The sequence below is a fragment of the Gymnoscopelus microlampas genome, assembly GCF_963454915.1.
Source record: "Gymnoscopelus microlampas genome assembly, chromosome: 4".
In the NCBI taxonomy this organism is placed as follows: domain Eukaryota; kingdom Metazoa; phylum Chordata; class Actinopteri; order Myctophiformes; family Myctophidae; genus Gymnoscopelus; species Gymnoscopelus microlampas.
In genome coordinates, this window is record NC_139941.1 from 42417270 (window position 1) to 42439783 (window position 22514).

At 42.8% G+C, this 22514-nt stretch overlaps 1 protein-coding gene across 1 annotated transcript; it reads left to right on the forward strand.

Moving 5' to 3' along the window:
• Positions 1-3849: 3849 nt before the first annotated feature.
• On the forward strand, positions 3850-22099 carry LOC311043367 (rabphilin-3A-like; the record flags this gene model as incomplete). The annotated part of the gene is made up of 15 exons (XM_084054590.1): positions 3850-4004; positions 6682-6811; positions 8493-8576; positions 9415-9583; positions 12158-12358; positions 13391-13531; positions 17405-17484; positions 17978-18049; positions 19974-20083; positions 20225-20351; positions 20866-20922; positions 21089-21243; positions 21357-21438; positions 21613-21709; positions 21840-22099. 15 exons carry the CDS (start codon positions 3850-3852, stop codon positions 21968-21970), a joined length of 1791 nt encoding a protein of 596 aa, XP_083910716.1. The 3' UTR covers positions 21971-22099.
• Between the last annotated feature and the right edge of the window lie 415 nt (positions 22100-22514).

Below are 22514 nucleotides of genomic sequence, written 5' to 3' on the forward strand. Positions count from 1 at the left end.
AAGTATTTTTTTGGGGTGAACTACTCCTTTAATTCAACTCTGAAAGTGTAAACATTGACCCAAAATGACTCTTACGGGTTAAATTAACAGATGATTTTATAGTGTCCATGGGTCCTAGCTAAGGTCCGCTCTCCTGAGTCTGCAGCAGAGCCACTCCCTATTGACCATATTGATTCTCACGGTGGCAGTTTTGCTCTTACAGTATGTCATACCCCCAAGTATGACATAAAAGCAAGATGGCCACTGTGGTGAATATGATAAATATTGCACTAACTCAACTGCAGAAGCACCCATGCACTCACACACATAGAATTACTTTTGTTAGGGGCATCGTTTTCTTTTTTGTTCCTTTGCAACCTCTGTCAGTGGAACCTGCATTGCTCAGTCGTTGCATCATATACGTAGACTATGGGCATTATAGAAAAAGGTTGAAATTGATTGTGGGATTTAAATAGATAAGAGTGAGATAGATGGCTTTGTGACGGAGATTGGAGATGACAGTCGATATCACACATCTACAAAGGAGTACAAACACAGATCACGCTTGCTTTGTAAATCTTATACTGTAGATTGTTGCATCATATTCAGTGTTGTAAAGTAACTAAGTACATTTACTCAAGTACTGTCCTTACGTACAATTTTGAGGTATTTTTTACTTTACTAGAGTATTTCCAATTTTCAGTACTTTTACTTCTACTCCACTACATCTCAGAGGCAAATATTGTACTTTTATTCCACTACGATTATTTGAAAACTTTAGTTACTTGTTACTTTGTAAATTTTGATTATTATTACAAAACATACCCACTTCAGCCCTATATACATTTTGGGCATTTGAAAATAGCTGATCTACAAGCTCACAATGTGTGCATCGTGAGCTTGTAGATCTGCTATTTTCAAAAGATTTGTATACATTTTGTACATTTGGAAACTTGTGAAATGAAAAATTCTGCATAATGAGTACTTTCTACTTTAGGTACTTTAAGTACATTTTGATACGAATACTTATGTACTTTTACTCAAGTACATTTTTCATTCCGGACTTACTAACTTACTGACTTACTTCTAACAGAGTATTTCTACATACAGTATTGATACTTTTACTTAAGCGATTAGTACTTTCTCCACCACTGATCATATTTGTATCGGTCTTTAGGCAATAAGAGAAAGTGCACCTGGTGACCAGCCAATGTGAGGTCAGCACTATGCTGCCTCGCGGGTTTCGGGAGCAAATGTCATCGCTGATGAGAGAACAGCTAACTGTACGTTCAATGCTCACGTCAGACAGTGCTGCATAAGAGATAAAGATCAGAGATACGGTAGCTATTGCCTGGCTGCCACTGCCAGCAAGCATAAAGTACCTTCAGGTTTTGTGGCACTGATGTGAGATAAGTGATTACATTGCAAGATAAACTACAAGGTGCAGTTATCTTCTATCGAACGTATACGGCCTGAATGGTATAGGAGGCGCAAGAATATAGCTGTATAGGACTCTATCTTTCACATTGGTTTTACCTGATGATGCTATACTTTATACTTTTCTTTCTTTTTTAAAGATTTCTTTTTGGCTTTTATGCCTTTATTGATAGGACAATAGGTTGGCAGGAAATGGGGAGAGAGATGGGGAGTGACGTGCAGCAAAGGCCGCCGGGATCGGGAGTCGAACCCTCGACACGCTGTCAGGCTGGATAACCAGCCTAGATGCCCAACCGTCTGGGCCAATTTTATATTTTGATGTTGTGTCACAGTGTTGCATGGTGTAAACAGCCAATTAATAGACATGCTGATCTACTAGCAGTGGTTCTCAACCTGTGGGTCGGGGTCCCCACATGATTTCCTTTTTTTTGGGGGGGGGGGGGGGGGGGGGGGTCCCCAGATGACAGTGGGACTTTTTAATACCTCCAAAAAAAGAAGGAATAAAAGAAAGAGAAGAAAAAGACCATTACTGCTTCAAAATCAACAAACTATACTATAAAACAAACAAATTGTCAAATAATATGACAATTCGTTTGTTTGTCTACATGCCTCACATTGCGAGGCATTGTGAGCTTGTAGATCAGCTATTTTATAGATCTGCTATTTATACAATATTTATCTTTGGAACCAAGTCAAAATAAATGGGGTCCCCAGTTCAAATATGATTATTTTGGGGGGTCACAGCCTGAAAAGGTTTTTTTATCCCAAGATTTTGTAACCCATTTTTTCACCCAGTGCCAAATGCCTATGTAATCCTGGGCGCTACTTTCCCTCTGCCAGCCTAGGGAGAGCCCAGAACTGAGCTCATGCCTCCTTCAATGCATGAGGAGCTAGCAAGCCGTTTCTTATGACCTGACAGGGGGGAGTTTCCCCGGTAGGACGTAGCGCGTGGAAGGAACATGTTATTCCAACCAGTTCCTTTCCCCCTCCATCAGGCGCCCCGGCTGACCAGGGGGAGGCAGTATAGAGACCAGGGTTACTGCATGTTTTTTGTGAGGGTACCTAGGGACACGGGGAGAACATGCAAACTCCACACAGAAAGGCCCTTTCGAAAGTGGTTCTAATGTCTGTCTCTCTCTCTCTCTCTCTCTCTCTCTCTCTCTCTGTGTGTGTGTGTGTGTGTGTGTGTGTGTGTGTGTGTGTGTGTGTGTGTGTGTGTGTGTGTGTGTGTGTGTGTGTGTGTGTGTGTGTGTGTGTGTGTGTGTGTGTGTGTGTGTGTGTGTGTGTGTGTGTGTGTGTGTGTGTGTGTGTGTGTGTGTGTGTGCGTGCGTGTGCGTGTGCGTGTGCGCGTGTGTCTCCCTGTCTGTCCTCCTGCAGCCTGTGACAGTGCAGCAGCAGAACCATGACGGACGCGGTGATGGGCGGCAGCTCGGAGCGCTGGGTATCAAACGACAGGCAGAGGAGCGTGCATGCCAAGTAAGCGCGGGTGGCAGAGCAGCATGCTATATGCTTGGGCACGGGCAAAGCACTGTGCTATAATCTGCTGTGAAGAGCTGCTGTGTGGTTTTATTAACCACCAACCCCCCCCGCCTCCCCAGCCCATCTCTTTTCTCTGGCACTAATCTAGTGTATTCTCTTTTTCCCCCCCCCGTTCTCCCGCCTCCTTTCGACGCGTGATCTCCAGCGATAAGGAGCAGTGAGTTGAAAAGCTCTTATACTCCCAACTCTTATCTCTCCGTCCCTGTGCTGTGTATACAGTGTACAGTAGATCAACTCTGACAACAACGCTAGAGCATATATATAGTGTAATGTTGTGGGGATGCTGCTGCGGTGTGAATGCATATTTATTCATGAATGATGTGTATACAAGCTACTGTATAGCCTACAGAAGAAGCAGGGTTACTGCAGCATGCTTGCACAATGTGCATGTGTCCGTTACTCACTCACACATAAAGATCGGTGTATGTATGTGTACAGTAACTCTGCTATGTTCCTGCCTCCGGTGTTTTCATCTGACTCATTTAACACCGTCGTAGTCTCAACACTGCAATGTATTGAATGTATTATTCGAGTGTGTTTGTGCATATTTGAGTATAATCTGCTCCATTGTAAGCAAGGAGATAACCTTTTTTTTTAATATGTTTCTTTATTGAGGTTCTGACAGTTTAACATTTGTTGTAGCATACAATTTGTGTAGAACCACCCATTTTTTGGCAGCTTGGCCACCTTAATCATAACAAACACAAAGAAAATAGCAGACACCAAAATACGCAGACATTACATTAGACAAGGAGACAATCTTGTAGCGGTGTAAACGTTTTTTTTTACGCTTTTCACATTGACTCCAATAGCTTGAATAATAGCTAAGAAAAATAAACGATAGCTGTCGCCCTACAAGTCGGTGTGTGTAGAGATTAACCTGCCGAACTATCTATGGCTTTCAGGGGCAACTGGACCATGCAGGCGGGCCCGGGACCAGGACCAGGACCTGGAGCTGCTCCAGACCTGACAGACGAAGAGAAGGAGATTATAAACAATGTGATCGCCCGTGCTGAGAAGATGGAGGCTATGGAGCAGGAGAGGATTGGGTGAGATTTCCAGGACCAGGGGTACCATGGACTGACTGGTGGTCTCCATATTAGTGGTGATGGGGAAAAACCATCACCACAACCAGTGAACGAACGATTTCGTTCACGTTCACGGCAATGATCCGTTCAAATGATTCGTTCGGTAGCGCTATTGTCTAGTGAAAAACAACACAACCGCACCGCTGTCTGTCTGTCGCAGGAACAGCCCACCCTCCCGTCCTGTGTACGTGGGGGAGGGGGAAGGGGAGGCATGAACAAAATTGTGAACGTAACAGTTTCAGGAAGGGAACGGGTTTGTTCACATTCACGGCAAAGAACTAGCTCTTATGAACGAATCGATCATGAACGACCCATCACTACTCCGTATTGCCTTCTCAGAGGGAGAGAGAGAAATGGGGGGAGGGGTGCAGCGGAGAAAGCCCAGCGTGCACAGTTAAAATCCTCAGTGTTATTTAACTCTGAGAATGTAACCTTTTGAATGGGAGAGAGGGGGGAGGGGGAGGGGGAGAGAGAATCTAATTCACCAACGCAAACCTGGAGAGGGAAAGAGAGCCAATGCTGCATTGTAGCCTGGCATCATGGCCAAGACTAATATCACTGCGTAGATATCAGTCTGGAACAGTGCGGTGGAAAAAGTACTCACATCTTTTGCACTTAAGTAAAAGTATCAATACTGCAATGTAGAAATACTCTGTTACGTTAAGTAAAAGTCTGAAATTCAAATAAAATTCAAAGTAAAAGTACTAAAGTATTGGTATCAAAATGTACTTAAAGTAGGCTACCAAAAGTAGAAAGTACTCATTATGCAGAATGTCCCGTTTCAAGTTTTCAAATGTATAAAAATATTTGAAAATAGCCCATCTACAAGCTCACAATGCGACGCAATACCTCAAAATTGTACTTGAGTACAGTACTTGAGTAAATGTACTTAGTTACTTTACACCACTGGTCTGGAACTTCAGTGTGGCAGATTCATTTCCAAGGGGCAGTTACAAACAGATTCAAACTTCACAGCAAAAACTTTGAATAGTAGGCTCTGATTGGTCACCCACAACTCGGGGGTGAGCGAAATGTAATTCAAACCGAGGAGTGCCAGACCAATCTGCCCAGGGCTATTCTTTTTAGCTGTGGCAGATTTGTCTGGTTTCCAGGCTAACGCTAACCTGACTCGGCCAGATGGGGCGGTTCACAATACAGCCTCCATCTGGGATCGCTCAGAGATTGGAGTTTAAACCGACCCACGCCCAGTCGCCCAGTCGAATCGATCAGCAGCAGCTACAGGCGGGATCTTGGCGAGACCGGGTGTGACGCCATCGAGAAGCACCTGTTTCGTTGTAGTTCTTTCACTATTCATCATGGTTGAATAGTATACAAAAGAACTGCGCCATCAGGAAGACACGTCAATATGACTGGTTGGAGTTATAGCACGCCCAGACGGTGATAGACAGACTGTCAGACGGTCCCATCCAATCACCTGCCAAGTAGCTTGAAAAAAGGGACCGCCCTCTTTAGCGGTTGGGATACCGAGATACCAGATGGAAGTAGGTTGTGAAACAAGTGTGAAGCAAGCTTCTTCCATCTGGCAGGAGTCAGGTTAGGCTAATGCTGCATGGGTACGGAAACGTAGACGCGCTGTCACGCTGATCGACGTGTTGTCTTGCGGCGCGTTGTCAAAGCAATAACCCTGCAGGGCAAGCTGATAATAAGGTGTGAAGCACCACACAAAAGTAGAGTTTGTGCTGCTCAGAGACGTGTCTGTCGACACATGGGAGAGACGGATGTCAGTCTCCAAGTGTATTAATAGTGACAATGGCTTTTTCTACAGGAGTGTGGAGGTGTCGCATTGTGTTGAATTTGAATTGAATTAAGTGGCAGTGGGATGAGTGGAAGAAAACACAATGCGCCTCAACAGACAGACAAAGACTTGTTAAGAGACTTTTGTTTACAACAAACTGGGATTGACGATCTCAATCTACAGCGACATTGGTGGTTCTTAACGTGGGGTCCTGGGACCCCCCGGGGTCCTGTGAGGGGGTTGCAGGGTGTCCAATGTCCATCGCTACATTTTTGACAGAAACCAAATGGACCCTTATGAGTCTATTACAACAAGAGCGTACAAATGGAACCAAATGGTTCCATTTGGTTCCATGTGTGCAATTTGATTGTTAAATTAGATTGATTGATTGATTGAGTGCTTTATTAGTCAAAACGTTTAACAGCACGTGGTACAGTCGGACCTTTAGGCTAAAAGGATAACACAAAGAATTCCTGAGGTCTTGTTTCCATTGTGGTCCTATGTATTCAATTAATCAACATAGCATAAAAATAACTGAATAATACAAATACAAAACACTAATGTACAAATAAGAAAAAGGAAAAACGGTGGCAGTGAATGACACCTCCTCTCTACTAACACTGAGGAGTTAACAGTGTAGATTGGAGTCCCACAAAAATAAAAACTGTATAAAATGGGGGTGCGTGGATAGTCTGGCTCCAGCCGCTGAATCACTAGCCTCGGAGTGAAACGAAATGAAAATTCAGGCTGAGTGTCAGGCTAGGTGCCTAATGCATATAAAACACTGGTCCTTGAAACAAAAACAACACTGACACAGAGAACAGTGGTGATCAGGGAATGTTCTTATTTACCATCCATTCCACACACATCCTGTTGCTGCAGGCGCCTGGTGAACCGCCTGGATGACATGAAGAAGACGGTGTGTGGGGATGGCGTGTCCCGCTGTCTGCTGTGTGGGGAGCAGCTGGGATCACCCGGGGTCAGCTCTGTGGTGTGTGAGGACTGCAAAAAGGTAAGGTACCACCACTGGGCTAATTACTAATGAGCAACAGAACAAAAGCCTCTCTGTTGCAGGCAGCTGTGGGCCAATAAAACCCTCTGTACCAAACGTCAATCCGTCATCATATACTGTATTGTTTTATTGGGCCTTCACGGTCCTAACCAAGGAGCACCCGTTTTCAACCTTATGTTCATGTAATTGGTCCTCACAAATGCTCATTGGCCTTGTGGTTAGAGTGTCCACCCTGTCCTGAGACTGGGAGGTTCAATCCCTGGTCGGTCGGTCATAACCTTGCGTCACCAGACTTGGTATTCGGGAAAGCCTGGTATTCGTTCTAAAACAAGCCGTGTGATCCGGTTGAGAAAAATGGAATAAGGAAATTGTGGTTCCGGTGGTTGGTTCAGTTTAGCGTCGCATTGTTTTTGTTCCCCACATAATGCAAATCAATTAGTTTAGTCTTGCTAGTTGCGCTACGAGTTAGAATAAAATATGGATATACCAAACTATTATTATACCAAAAGAAACAAACGATTATACCAAACTAAACAAGTTTTAAACTAGGGGAATCATTTTGGAGATGCACGGCACATGTGGTTCCGGTAATTGGTTCCGGCCACCTGTAACGTAAAGTTATTTCACAGAAACCCGAAAATGGTATGGTTGGTAAAATGGTTAGGTTGGTCATACCAAAGACTATAAAAAATGGTACCCAATGCGAATGCCTCCCTGCTTGGCACTCAGCATCAAAAGGTTGGATTGGGGGAAATACCTGCGACATGCTAGCGTCATGTCCAGGGGGTGTAGACTACTTGTACATGAAGCCACCTCATGCTACAGAAACAGGAGATAGGCTCCTGCCCTATGGGCCACATGGCTCGACAAAGCTTACTTACAAATGTTCATTATGAGATTCATCATTTCCATTTACTGTACTGTGTCTCAGTGGTGGACAGTTCAGAAATCTGCCTACAAATGACATCACGGGTGGGCATTCCATGCTAAGTTAGCATGCTGAAATAGAAGCCATTGTTCTTGCATCAATAAATACAAGATAAAACAGTTTGAAATTGCATTGAAATGACCACAGATGATGACACATTTTGAACATCCACAGTCCACCTCGGAGACACAGAGTGTAGACAGAAATGGCACTGTACAGATAGTGAGCATTAGTGAGGACCCATATATGAAGATGATATTGAAAAAAAGGCAAAATGTTCCATTCCCCTATTTCAGTGGTTCCCAAACTGGGGAAAAAACATATTTTTGGGGGGTCCCCAGATTATTAGCTTAATATGCAACATTAACTTAACAGTAAACAAACCAAAATACCGGACCGGTACAGTATAAGTGTATACAGGGTATCTACACATTTTTAAAGTGACCATTTAAGTACTTTTAAGACCTTTTTAATACCAAATTGGCAAATATTACATAAGAAAGAGGCAAACGTTGTGAAACGTTGCTATTTTCACAATATTTATCTGTGGAAACTGAGTCGAACTAAATGTAATGCCTACAATTCCAACTGCTTGTCACGGTGGAGGGGTCCCCAGTTCAAATATGATTATTTTGGAAAAGAAAAGTTTTGGAACGCTTGCCCTATTTTATACTTTGTTGTACGAAAACATTTCTGAAGGTTGAAAGTGGTTATTAAGCCATAAAGCAATCTTGATTTTCTCACCTCACACAGAACATGTGCACAAAGTGTGGAATCCAATCGAACAGCCGGCCTCGCTCTGTGTGGCTCTGCAAGATCTGCAAGGAACAGCGGGAGGCAAGTGTCACCTTTGAGACTTGTTTTCAACTGTGAAAGCACTTCGTAAATGTGTTTATAGAAAACTGCTTTACTAATTAAGTAAACGTTATGGTTGTTGTTTTTTTTAATCAATTTTGACTTCAAAATGTTGAAACAAAATATATGCTTGTATATGCCGGAAGCCTTATGAGAGTTGTTTTCAACTGCGAAGCATTTTGTAAACATGTTTATAGAAAAGTGCTATACAAATAAAGTTATTGTTTATCAGTGGTGTAAAGTATACTAAGTACATTTACTCAACTACTGTACTTAAGTACAGTTTTGAGATACTTTTACTTTATTCCAATTGTCTATACTTTTACTTCTACTCCACTACATCTCAGAGGCAATTATTGTACTTTTACTCCACTACAATTATTTGAAAACGTTAGTTTTTAGTTACTTTGCAGATACAACTTATTACATTATAAAACAGACATTATAACCACTTTAGCCCTATTTTATACCTAGGCTATTTGAAAATAGCCAATCTACAAGCTCACAACGCGTCGCATTGCGTCACGTTGTGAGCTTGTAGATCTGCTATTTTCAAACATTTTAGTACTTTTTGATACCAACACTTTTGTACTTTTACTCAAGTAAATTTTGAATTCCGGACTTTTACTTGTAACAGAGTACTTCTACTGTACATTGCAGTATTGTACTTTTTACTTACTAAGTAAAACATGTGAGTACTTTTTCCACCACTGTTGTTTATTCTTTTTATCTAGTTTGAATCCAAAAAACTGAACAAAAAGTGTATCCATGTCTGCCTTGGGAAGCCTATGAGAGTATAACATTTGTTTTCCTCCCCAAGGTATGGAAGAGGTCTGGTGCCTGGTTCTTCAAAGGCTTCCCTAAGCATTTCTTACCTCCTCCTATGCCAATCTCCAAACCCGCAGAGGCCAACAACGCCCAGCAAGCTGCGGATCCCCAGGGTCCCCCCCACCCCGGAGCTGGAACCCAACCACGTCCACAGCCCCAGGGTAGCTTATAGAGTCATCTTTCTCCCCCTGAGCCTTTAACCCATTTAGACCGGGACCGCATCTGCATGTGTCATTTTAAGATTTTGTTGGCTATTCAAAAATAGCAGATCTACAAGCTCATAGCGCGGCACCGAGTGCCGCGCTATGAGCTTGTAGATCTGCTATTTTTGTAAATAGCAGATCTACATACATAGAATGTGTACAAATCTTTATATATTTATACATTTTTCACTCAAATCTTTGCTTCTGGGGGGGTCCCTGGAACAAAATTTTGAGATGGGGAACCACTGATATAGAAACATGAGTTTAAAAATAAAAACTGTTAGGATTTAGAAAACATTTGTATAGAATCCCCCAGAAGCAAAGATTTTTATTCAAAGATTTGCACATATCTTTCACGGTTTTTCAAAAGAGAAAATAACAGATCTACAAGCTCATAGTGCGGCACTTGGTGCCGCGCTATGAGCTTGTAAATCTGCTATTTTTGAATAGCACAAAGTATATATTAATAATATAATAATGGCTATAGCCAAAAAAAAATCTAAAATGACACATATATGCGTTCCCGCTCTCAATGGGTTAGTGCACCGACAGACCGAGAGAATAAAAGAAGGGGCGAGATTTGTTTGAGTAATACGGTCTTACATAAAGGGTATATTTTCATGCCCTTCGCTTCGCTCAAAAAAAGCTTTTAACTTTCTCTCCCCGATCCCTCTCTCCATCTTGTGAACTTCTTTTCAGGTCAGACTCAGGCTGCCTCCGCCGCTCAGCAGCAGCCGGCTACAGGCAAGTTTATTTCAACAGCCGTTAAAAGATCTAACCTTTTACTCCACCTTTAGTGATATGTGTATGCCCTCCAGAGCTCTGCCATTTTACCCCCCCTAAGCACCACCCTCTTTTTAGTGTTTAGTCTCAACCCAGCAGCATCTGCACCCCCCCCCCCCCTTCGCAGGCCCATCCTCTTCATCATTACTTTTTTTAACCCATTCAAACCGGGAACGCATCTGTGTAACCGCTTTAACCGTTATGTTATACTTTGGCTGTTCAAAAATAGCAGATCTACAAGCTCGTAGAGCTTGTAGATCTGCTATTTTTGAAAAATCATGAACATTTTTGCAAATCTTCGAATGTATATGTTTTTTTTAAGTGACATTTTTTTACTCAAATCTTTGCTTCTGGAGGATTCTACAAATGTCTTCTAAATCCAACAGGTTTTTTTTTCCGAAAAAAAAAACGTATGTTGCTATAATATCAGTGGTTCTCAAGCTTTTTTCATGTCAAGAACCACCCAAAATTTCTCCACGGACCCCCCCATCTCAAAATATTTTGTTCCAGGGACCACCAGAGGCAAAAATTTGAGTTACAAATCTTTCTCTTTAAAAATATATCTATTCAAGTTTCACAATTTTCCAAAAAATAGCAAATCTGCACGCTCATGAGCTTGTATATCTGCTATTTTTGAATAGCCAACGAAATAAAAAAAATGACACAGATGCGTTCCCGGTCTTTAATGGGTTAAACCCCCACCACCACCAACACCATCATCTTTTCCTTTGATCTGCTTCCCAAATTTGTCAGCACCGCCTCTCCTCTCCTCCTCTCCCCGTTTGCAGAGAGAGGGGAGGAATGGAGGCGCAGCAGCTCAATTAGACTGTTGGGGAAGTGCATGCTGTGACACGGGGAGGAGGTGTGCCTTCGGGCGGTCCCCAGTGTGACGGGTCACTGACGAAAAAAAAGAAAAGAAAAGAAAAGAAACGGCCGCCTTGCAATGCAATTACCTGCGAACTGTGGCATGCATGCTCCTGACACAGAAAGCAGGAGAAAATAGGTGGTTGGTTGGAGAGAAGGGGAAAGCAGAAGACCATGTAATCACAGCATATATAGGCAGTTGGTTGCACTGTATGTAGGTCAATGCCTTTGCAACCAAAAGGCTGCAACATCAAAAGTATCCAGAGAGAGACTGGGGGGGGGGGGGGGGGGGGGGGGTAGTACGGATTTAACCCGTTGAAACCGGGGAAAGCATCTCTGTGTGTAACCACTTTATCCATTATTTCATACTTTGGCTATTCAAAAAATAGCAGATATATGAGCTCAAGCTCATGAACTTGAACTGCTATTTTTTGAACATTTTGTGCAAATATTAGAAAATATATATATTTTAAAGGGAAAATGTTTTGACTCAAATCTTTGCTTCTGGGGGGTCCCTATTACAAATTATTTTGAGATGGGGGTCCGCGGCCAAATGCATTTAATTTCGGGGGTCCTTGATATGAAGAAGTTTGAGCACCGCTGATACAGCAACATGTTTGCTTTCCATTTAGACCTCAGGTCTAAATGGGTTAACTGCAGTGGAAGCGGGAAGTGGTGTTTGTGTGTGTGTGTGTGTATGCGTGTGGGTGTGCGTGTGCGTGCGTGCGTGCGTGCAAGCGTTCGTGTGTGCGTGTGAGCGAGTGTGAGTGTGCGTGTGCGAGTGCGTGTGTGTGCGAGTGCGTGTGCACGCGTGCATGTTCTTGTGCGAGCGCATGTGTGCGCAACGCAACCCATGCTAATGGCACATTCATGCATGCGGTCTAGGACCACAACCACAGGCCCGTGGCGCCGGCTACCCACCTGTGGCCCCTAAACCACCTGTGGCCCCTAAACCCACAGAGGTGCGCCAGGCTGCGGGCGGGGCCGCTCCAGGAGGCCAGGGCAGCCCTGTGGTGATGAAGAAGGCCGTGCCCGTCCACAGCTCCAGACCACAGCCAGCTGCTTCAGCCACCGTTACCCAGCAAGGTGAGCAAGAGGACAGCTGGACTCATCATCGTGATATTCGGGAGATGATCCCAAGAGTCACCCCGTTTTCCTCATACAAACAGTTGTCTCTGTCTCTGGTTTTGAGCTGTGTTACATATCGTGGCTGCCGCGTGGAAACCTTGTTTGTCCAAAAAATCTGTGTTCCAGTGGATCCAATGTAGTTAGTATTTAGTCACAAGCTTGGGTTTAATACCTTTCATTAGACAGGCAGCTTTCATTAGACCTAAGACAGGCAGCCTCTGCGGATAGCTTTAAAGCACAGCTTGTCAAGGCGATTTAAGCTCAAGACCTATTTCTTCACTCTCTCGCTTTTAGTTGATTTTTAAATCTCTGTGTTGTTATTCATGTCCTCACTGTTTTGCCTTATTCACTGCCTTTTTTGCTTTTATTCTAATGTTGTGTTATGCTTTTCTTTTTTGCTTTTATAAGACACTTTGTAAGACAAATCAGGAGTGATTTACAAAAAAACAAAACATAACAAGTTTAAATTTTCTATGGAGCAGTGTTGGCCAATATTACTCAGGAGAGTAACACTTATTACATATTACTCCTTAAAAAAAGATATACAGTATTATATTACCTATTACTTAGAATGAAGAGTAATATATTATATTACATATTAGTTTTGCCCCCCCCCCCCCACCCCCCAAAAAAATAGATGTGCAACAACATAATCTGTTCAGCCAGCTCCTTTTAGAACTGAATCCAATTTTTGGGAATAATATTAATAAGAGTCACCAATCAGCCAAAAAGGCAGCATGAAATGTTTTCAAAAGGCAGCCAACAAGACCTACTGTAAGTAATATGTCATTTTTTTTACATAGTAATTTGGTATAATATTACTGTTTTGGTAATACTTTACACTACTCGTTACTGGGTAAAATAATAATATGACTGTAATATATTAAAAGTATCTTGTTTCGGCCCAACCCTGGTATATGGAGATACAAGGGTTTCTGCCTGACGACAGCAACGATATGCTGTCTAAAAGATGCTTGCTTGCGGTTGCAGGTCCAGCGGAACCTGATGCCTACTCATCGGTTGCAGCGCCTCCTGCTGTGCGGGAGGAGAGGAGGGCCGCCCCGCCCGCCCGACAGCAGCCTCCCCCGGCCGAGGCGGACGATGTCTGTGACTACGACTCGGATGAAGGCAGTGAGTAGATAGAGTACACCATCTGTTCCTCCTTGCTCATTCAGCAGGCCCGCTGATGTCCTGCATAATGGCTTGTTTAGTTTTACAGGAGGCTCAGGAGGTAGAGAGGCCGCTTGGGAATCGAAAGGTTTGGGGTGAGAATGTGTGTGTTAATGGGTGAACGTAAAACATATTGTTAAAGAGCTTTAGATAAAGGTACATATACATGCATCATTTATCATTTATTTACCATTTAACCTTATGGACGGTATGCAATATTGTTGTTCCCAGGAGGGCTGGCGATTGATTGAATAATTTATTAGACAGAAATGCAAACAGCACGAGGTACACTATAAGACATTAAAGCTAAAACGATAACACAAGAAGTCCTGTGGACTTTAATACATGTCATCGACAAATACGAACACTATATGTACTAAAGAGATGGGAAATTATTATTTACCTCCCCTTTTGGTCTCCTGAATTTGATAGACGTTTTTTTTCAGGTACATTTAGTAAGACACCAGTGTTACACATCCTTTAATGGATGATGTCAGGGCATTCCACATTTTGGTGGCAGAGCAGTATAGAATGAGAACCTTCCCATGTTTGTTCTAAGTTTGGGTGGTACCAGATCATGGTCGCTCCCTCTGGTGCTGTGGCTGTGTGGGTGTCACTCCAACTGTCAACTGTCTGTCTCTCTAACTGGGAAGACTTCAACTGACATGACCTGTGAGTGTCCGCCTTGACGGCGTCCTAATGGTTGATTTTACACTTGGTTGCACACTGAAAATAGCCGATCTACAAGCTCACAACGCGTCGCGCTCCTACAAGTTGTGAGCTTGTAGATCTGCTATATTCAGAGCACAACACCCGAGCACAACCAAACATAAAATGACTTGTCTTTTTGTTCTACTGGATCTCTTCTCCACTAGTCCCTCACTAACATTTTAGTCTAGTGTTTATTTGTTGACGACATTGTCAATGTATTTAGTCTTAGTTTTAGTCATCGAAGCTTAGTTTTTATTTCGTTTGTATTTTGTTTTCGTTAGTGAAAAAACGTAGTCGACGAACATTTTTCGTTATTGTTTTAGTCGACAAAATCAACACTGGTTCCTACTCTGTCCAATACGACTTGCCAATCCGGACGGCGCGCTTGTCGACGCAAGGCCATCGGCTACTTGACCTAGCAGCTGGCTCGGGTGCGCCTCCTTCACGAGCCTCAAAGCCTTGCTGTCGGCACGCCTACCTTGCTGTCGATTGATTTGAAAAGCCATGCGTTTGTTGCAAAACACTGCACAAAAACAAGCCCCGGCCATCCTCGGAAAAACTAAATAGCGTACAGTATATGACTCAAGTGATCTCTTCCCATTTGTTCTCTCAGGCAGACAGAAACAGATGGGTACGTTTTAATAGACAAAAATGCCATTTAATTTTGTACAGGCATCGTGAATTTATATTCAATCTATTTTCTAATTTGGCTGCAGAGACATTTCCCTTTTGTGAGTCTGAGTTAAACCATGTCCACGTTTGATTTCTTCTTTATTATCATCCAGCCTGGCAATATTTCATGCTGACAAATTGTCCAACGTACGGCACTATAGCAAACTGGAAGCACCTGGCAGAAATCACTGTGCTTGGTAGGAGATGATAGATGATAGGCGCCATGCATTATCCAAGCACAAGAAATCAATATCCTAGGAGGCAAAGGAGAGATGGGAATAAAAGAAGTCAATGGTGAGACGTAAGCTGTAAGATGTCATTTGTGTGTGCTGCCCCTTGAGTGATGAGAATTGTGTCATCGTGTCACTTATAGCCCACGTCATGTCCCGAGCCTTCGGCGGCCAGCGGCCTTCATTCTCTTCCCGAGGGGCTGAGGCGTTAATTTACTTTACGGAGCTCCGGGAATAAGCAACGGTGCAAATAATTTAGGATACAACGGGGCTGATGGAAGACAGATTCCCCCTGTGTTTGAATTTGTCCCCTAGGCTAGTGAGAATGGCGTAAATGGCAAAAAATAGGAATGGTTTCACTGTGTCTGATCTCTGTGGAATTGGGGGTGTGAGGACATTTGCTTTTGTTACAGACCAACCGACCTGTGTTGATTTTCTCGACTAAAACTATGACGAAAAATGTCTGTTGATACCTTTTTTCACTTATGAAAACGAAAAGAAAAAAAAAGAAAAAAAACTAAGCTATGATAACTAAAACTATGATTAAATATACTGACAATTTCGTCAACAAATAAAAAATAGACTAAAATGTTTGGGAGGGACTTGTGGAGAAGAGATCCAGTAGAACTAAGACAAGTCATCATGGGTTCGTGCGGGTGTCACAGACTGAAAATAGTTGATCTACATGTTCACTTGTGAGTTTGTAGATCGGCTATTTTCGACATGCAGCTAAGTGAAAATCATTTCGATGCCATCACGCCCGCCAAAAATAAATGGACAAAAATATGACTAAAACTAGAAAGGGTATGCTGAAAATAGCCGATGTACAAGTTCACAACACGTCGCAGCGTGACGTGTTGTGAGCTTGTAGATCTGCTATTTTCAGAGCGCAACACCCGAGCGCAAACAAACATAAAATGACTTGTCTTTTAGTTCTACTGGATCTCTTCTCTAGTCCCTCACTAACATTTTAGTCAAGTTTTTATTTGCTGTTGAAATTGTCAATATATTCAGTCTTCATCATAGCTTAGTTTTTATTTCACTTTGGTGAGCGCACACCACAGGGGGAGCTATTAGGGGGAGGGTAGTGTCTTGCTCAGGGACACTAGGCGAGCCAGGGATCAAACAGGCTACCTTCCGCTTCCCAGATGGCCTCTCCTCTCTACCCACTCCAGCCATCTCATCTAATCCAAAGTAGGCCTGCATCATGTGCCTATATTCACCTGAGGTCTGTCCTGTGTGTGTGGGTGTGTGGCTAGATATCTATTTTTACACCTCTAATAATAAAACGGAATGAATAGTAGTTGTTTGTGTCTCAATTATTTTTAACCACAAGACTTGTGGTGCCCAGCGGGTTGGAGACTATAGAGTCAACACGTGGATGTTTACACTTATAGAGGAAAATAAATAAAGTATACTCCGTTCTCATACAATCCAGCACGGGAGGTCTTTTCAGGCCAGCGTTTCCTGAATCCTTTTGAGATTTGATTCTGCTCCTTTGATTCCTTTTATATTATATACCATGTTGCTTTTCTTTCCTGCTGGGTCCTGTAGGTATAGGCAATAGGCTTTGAATGAGCACCATACATTTCCATGGTTCAGTTTCACCATGTGTTATGAACACATGATGCCCTATGAACACATGATGTGTTAACAACACATGACGAGTTGTGAACATGCATGCTGAAACACTAGTGGTCCAAAGTCCACAAGGCCAGGCGTGCTGGTTATTTTCTACATTTTTATCCCACGATTTTCTAACCCATTTTTTCACCTAGTGCCAATTTCCTATGTAATCCTGGGCGCTACTCTCCTTCTGCCAGCCTCAGATGTGCTGGTTGATATTCATCCCACACTAATCCTGAAATTAATACTGTAAATGTGTGATTCTCAGCCATCAGGCACCCCCAGTTTGATATGCATTAGGCCACGGACCTCCATTCGATATGATCTTTTGTCTCTGGGACCCTCACGGGGTCCATTCGGTTCCATTTGTACACTCTCTGAGTCTGAGGGTCCATTTGCTTTCTAATATTCCAGTCAAATGTAGCTGTGGACCCCTGGAACCCCTTCGAGGACCCCCAGGGGTATATCATAGACTCTGGCTGTTGGTGCTTTACAGCACCAACTGCCAGGGTCTATAATATGCCGTTCAGCAGTCTCCCAGCAGCACTAACAGCCTTCATGACTCTTTGTAACGATGTCTCTGTGTCTTTTTCAGCCACCCTGGGTGCTCTAGAGTTCAGCCTGCATTATGACCAGGAAACCAACAGCCTCCACTGTAGCATCATGAGAGCCAAGGTACTGTAGTACCACCCATCTCTGCACACATAAATGGTTTATCATCTTCATCATCATTCTATAAGTCACCAAATCTCTCTATACTAGCCCATTAAGACCTGAGGCTGATTCTACAAATGCCTTCTAAATCAGTTCTCACACTTTCAAGATGTTTCAAAAATGTAAAAAATAAATAAATAGCAGATGTACAAGCTCGCTGTGAGCTTGTATATCTGCTATTTTTTAATAGCCAACGCAAAAATCTAAAATGACACATAGCATAAAAGATTTACACAATAATACATGTCATCAACCAATATAAAACACTATGTACAAAGGGAAAAATGGAAACACGGCGGCAGTGAATGACACCTCCTTTCTATGGGAATTTACATTTACCTCCCCTTTAGTCTCCTGGTAGATGTTTTTTCAGGCCAATTTTGAAAGGAACCAGTGATTGACATCTTCTAATGTGATGTGATGTGATTGGACACTCTCTCGTCTCTCTATTCAGGGACTGAAAATCATGGACTCGAATGGACTGGCGGATCCCTATGTGAAGCTTCATCTGCTGCCAGCTAGCAAGGTGAGGAAGTCACCTGTCACTGTTTGAAGCAGGACTCGAGCTCAGAAAAGAGTTGGCAGGAATTTAAGTTTCCAAGTTTCCTTCCTCAGATAGGCACAATACAGGAACACACTGGCAGGGGGTACAGGCAAGATACCCACACAGTCACAGGCCTATGTACAGACTGGCAAACACTTCAACAGACAGGGATAAAATAAAATAAAAACAAGCAGGCAAATAGTGAGACAACACGAGAGACAAGCATATTAACTGTCAAAACATGTGGCCTGACATAGTGGCAGACTGACCACCAGGCCAACGGACTGAGAGGCCGACATACAGCAGCCCTAGCTAGAGTGGCTGTGATATTGCATACATATTACAACATGCTCTGTCAGCAACGGGGCCCGAAATTATTGCTGAACTGAACGTATGTGCTCCTTTTGGGAGCACATACGTATGGGGCACACAATTGACAGATGTGAATGTGATTAATTACCCCACACCAATCGCCATACACCTGTCAATTGTGTCCTCCCCAAAGGCAGTTTTCATTTGTTCAGTCCAGCAATCATTTCGGCCCCAGTCGCCGACAGAGAATAATGTCGGCGACCAGGAATGAATTCTGACTCCAGGAATAAATTATCTGACTCCAGGAAATAATTATTGGGTGAGTACACACGCAGCGTGGCAACGTTTAATGCCGTGAAGATCAGTCTGCTTCCCCATAAGAGCAATCTATGGCTGTGTATTTGGAAATGTATGTAATATCCCAACCTTACAGCTTACAGGGCTAGACATACAGATGAGCAGACAGACTGGTAAACAAACAGGCGGGTGATCAGACCCAGACCAATAAAAGAGCAGGGCTTAACCACATGATCCACATGAGCCTAGTATAGACTAGGCCCCTGGGGGACCCCAGTCAACAAAGTATACAGGCGTTTAAGTGGTTAACAGGACGCAGGTGACTGAACAGGACCGACAATCAACACAGGTGTAACGCATTATGACAGATGAGGGGATGGAACATGAGGGGAGAGTGACATCTGCTGGGCAGGTAGGGGAAGTACAGGGAGGAGCTGTGACAAGTCAGTTATTAAATCTACACTGTTAGACAAGGAGAGCTTCCCGCAGGCACAATTCTGACACCTTGTGGCATGAACAAACTTGTAACTGTTGCATTTCGTCTCTGTCGGGTGGAAACCTCATATGTCCAAAACTGTTAACTTTTCAGGATTCAAATTCAAAAGCATCAAAAGTAGCAGACCTACAAGCTCAAAACGTGGCGCTTCGCGCCACGTTTCGAGCTTGTGGATCTGCTATAGTTTTGATGCTGTTGTGTGACGCTGTAGTATGATCAAGTAGGTCTACAGCTTGTGATAATGAATATAGCACTGTCACCCCCGCTCCATTTACGCATTATCCATTGTATAAACATAAAAACCCATTGCTATGCTATGCAAAATGGTTAACTGACAAGAATTTTGTGTAAAATTGTGTGTGAATCTTTTGCTAAGAAGCCATAATATATTGTGATTAATTATACAACGGTTTGTTGAGTGTTTAAGGCACTCCGGTTTGCATCATGTAATTGACACCCTTAGGCATATAGGCATGGTATAATCACAATATCAACTCTCTGATCTTGAAGCAGGCCGGATGGTCAAAACATTATAATCCCCGCATACCACAGCTTCTTGTGTATTAGTGCTTAATAATTAAGCAATAATACATAATATATACATGACAATGAATGTATTCATATATATTTCCAGACATAGTCACACAGTGCTTTACAGAGCAGGATAAAAGGAACAACATGATAAGCATTTGGAGATAAACTACAACAAAGATCAGAAGGCACAAAATGTAAATTAGACCCATACATCTACATATTGCCCGTTCTGGATCTTATTTGCCCTACTTTTCCCTTATCCAACAGTCTACAAAGCTGCGCACAAAGACCCTGAGGAACACGCGCAACCCCAACTGGAATGAGACTCTAACCTACCATGGACTTACAGATCAGGACATGGAGCGCAAGACCCTCAGGTGGATTCCTACATAAACCTGTCCACTTACCGTCACGTCACACTCAGATGATCATTATTTATGTCTTCATCCTTCACTATACTGATTGGTGTGTGAAAAGACAACCCTTACTGATGATGCTCTCTCCTTTGATTTGTGCAGACTGGCTGTATGTGATGAAGACAAGTTTGGGCATAATGAATTCATCGGGGAGACCAGAGTGGCTCTGAAGAAACTTAAGTTCAACCAGACGAAAAACTTCAGCGTGTGTCTAGAGAGAGTCGTCCCTGTAAGTTGCATAGAAATAAGCCCATTACATAGCATGCTTATATGCTGTCGCTGTTAGGAGGGAAAACTTCTCAGGAAAAAGTTATTATTTACCCACACAGTCTCAAGCAGTCACAAGCTCTTTGTTATTACTTTTCATTTGTTAAATATTTAAAAACCCCAAGTCTTTCAAAAATTTCAAAAATAATAGCTTGTGAGCTTGTAGATTGTCTATTTTCACTACTTTTGCGCAACACTCTTGTACAACAAAGTAGGGTGTTAATTTAAGGGGAAAAAAACTTTAAAAGTTGATGTGGAGATACAAGGATCCCAACAGCAACAATATGGAATATATTTGATGTAATAAGTGTTGCTTGCGCGAGATGTTGCTTTACAGAAATCCCATATTTTCAGTAGAAAATAGGTCGAGGTCATTTTGCATAAATTGACCGTCACAGTCAAACGGTATAGGCCTACTGTATTAACTAACTATAAAGATTTGTTATTGACCTGGAGTCATCTTGTTCCCTTCACAGACGAAGAAAAACGCAACTGCAGGCGCATCTCGAGGCATCACACTCTATGAGGATGAGGTAACGCCCTAAAAAAACACGGCGTGCCTAAACATGACAGATTCCTCACTAAAGAAAATGCAAATCATGTCATGAAGCTTGCCCGAGCATCTCTCACTCTCATTTCATTTCCTTCTCTCCTCCCATTCGTCTAACCTTCCCACACCCCTTGTCTTTCACTCTCCAGACTGGGAAAGATGGAGCGGAGGTAGAGGAACGTGGCCGAATCCTGATCTCCCTCGAGTACAGCACCAAGCAGAGTCGCCTCCTTGTTGGTGTGGTGCGCTGTGTCCACCTGGCCGCCATGGACGCTAACGGCTATTCTGACCCATTTGTCAAACTGTAGGTTCCATGATTTCTGTGATTATGACTCTTGTTTCTTGAGTATACCGACAACCTAAACACCAGATCACCTGTGCCAAAATGTTCACAGCAAATATCTAATTTGGTTTCAGAGTTCTGAAGCCTGACATGGGGAAAAAGGCTAAAAACAAGACACAGATCAAGAAAAAGACCCTAAATCCAGAGTACAATGAGGTTCGTTCTCCTAATCCTTCTGAAAGCCAGAGATCAAAACAAACGTTTAAATTGTGAATTGGATTGCATCTCTTGTAAGTAAGAGCAAATGCATCACTCGTTGATGTTTTATGGAACAATGAAATTAATTCTACGCTGGACTTGTTCATTGTATCACCTCCTTCACATTTTCAGGAATTCGGCTACGACATCAAACTGGCTGATCTGGCTAAGAAGAGTTTGGACATCTCTGTGTGGGACTATGACATTGGGAAATCCAATGACTACATTGGTAGGTTAATTCCTCGGATTCCTTGATCGGTGACACACACACTCACTCTCTGAAACTAATTCAATTCTCCCAACTCCTCTGCACCTGGGCATCATGCCTGACTGTTTGTTTGTTTTCCTCTCTATGAAAGGTGGCTGTCAGCTGGGAATCACTGCCAAGGGAGAGAGACTGAAGCACTGGTATGAGTGTCTGAAGAACAAGGACAAAAAGATTGAGCGTTGGCACACCTTGTTGAATGAGAACCATGTCAATAGTGATTAACCTCTTCAGCACTCCTAATCTGCATGAACTAAAAAAAACGCTCCCCTTGTCAGTCCAGTTTCCTCTCCCCAAGAGACCATTATTTTCATCGCATTCAGGCTCCATTTATTTCTGCCCGTTCTTCTTTCCTGCCCCGTACCTTACCAAAAGAAAAAGAGGCGTTGCTCCCATGCCTTTCCCTTCCCAGATGTAATATAACCTATTATTTCTTTCCTGTCTATTTCCTAACTATTTCTCTGCCTGTGCTGAGATTTATGGCACACTTGAAAAGTCAAAAATGGCATACTTAAAAAAAAAATACATTTAGGATTGAATCAGTGCAAGATAGATAATTAAATAATAAGGCATCTTAAGACATCTACACTAGAAAGTACAAAATCTTCGCATACAGTTGCATAAAAGGCCTGTGAATTAAGTTGGATGGTACACTGAACTCGGTACACTCTCCAAAGTAAAAGAGAATTACGTTTAAAATGCACAGGCACGGAGCAAGAATAGCAATATGTTGTGATGTTTATCTATGTAGGTTCACGACAGCCTCCAT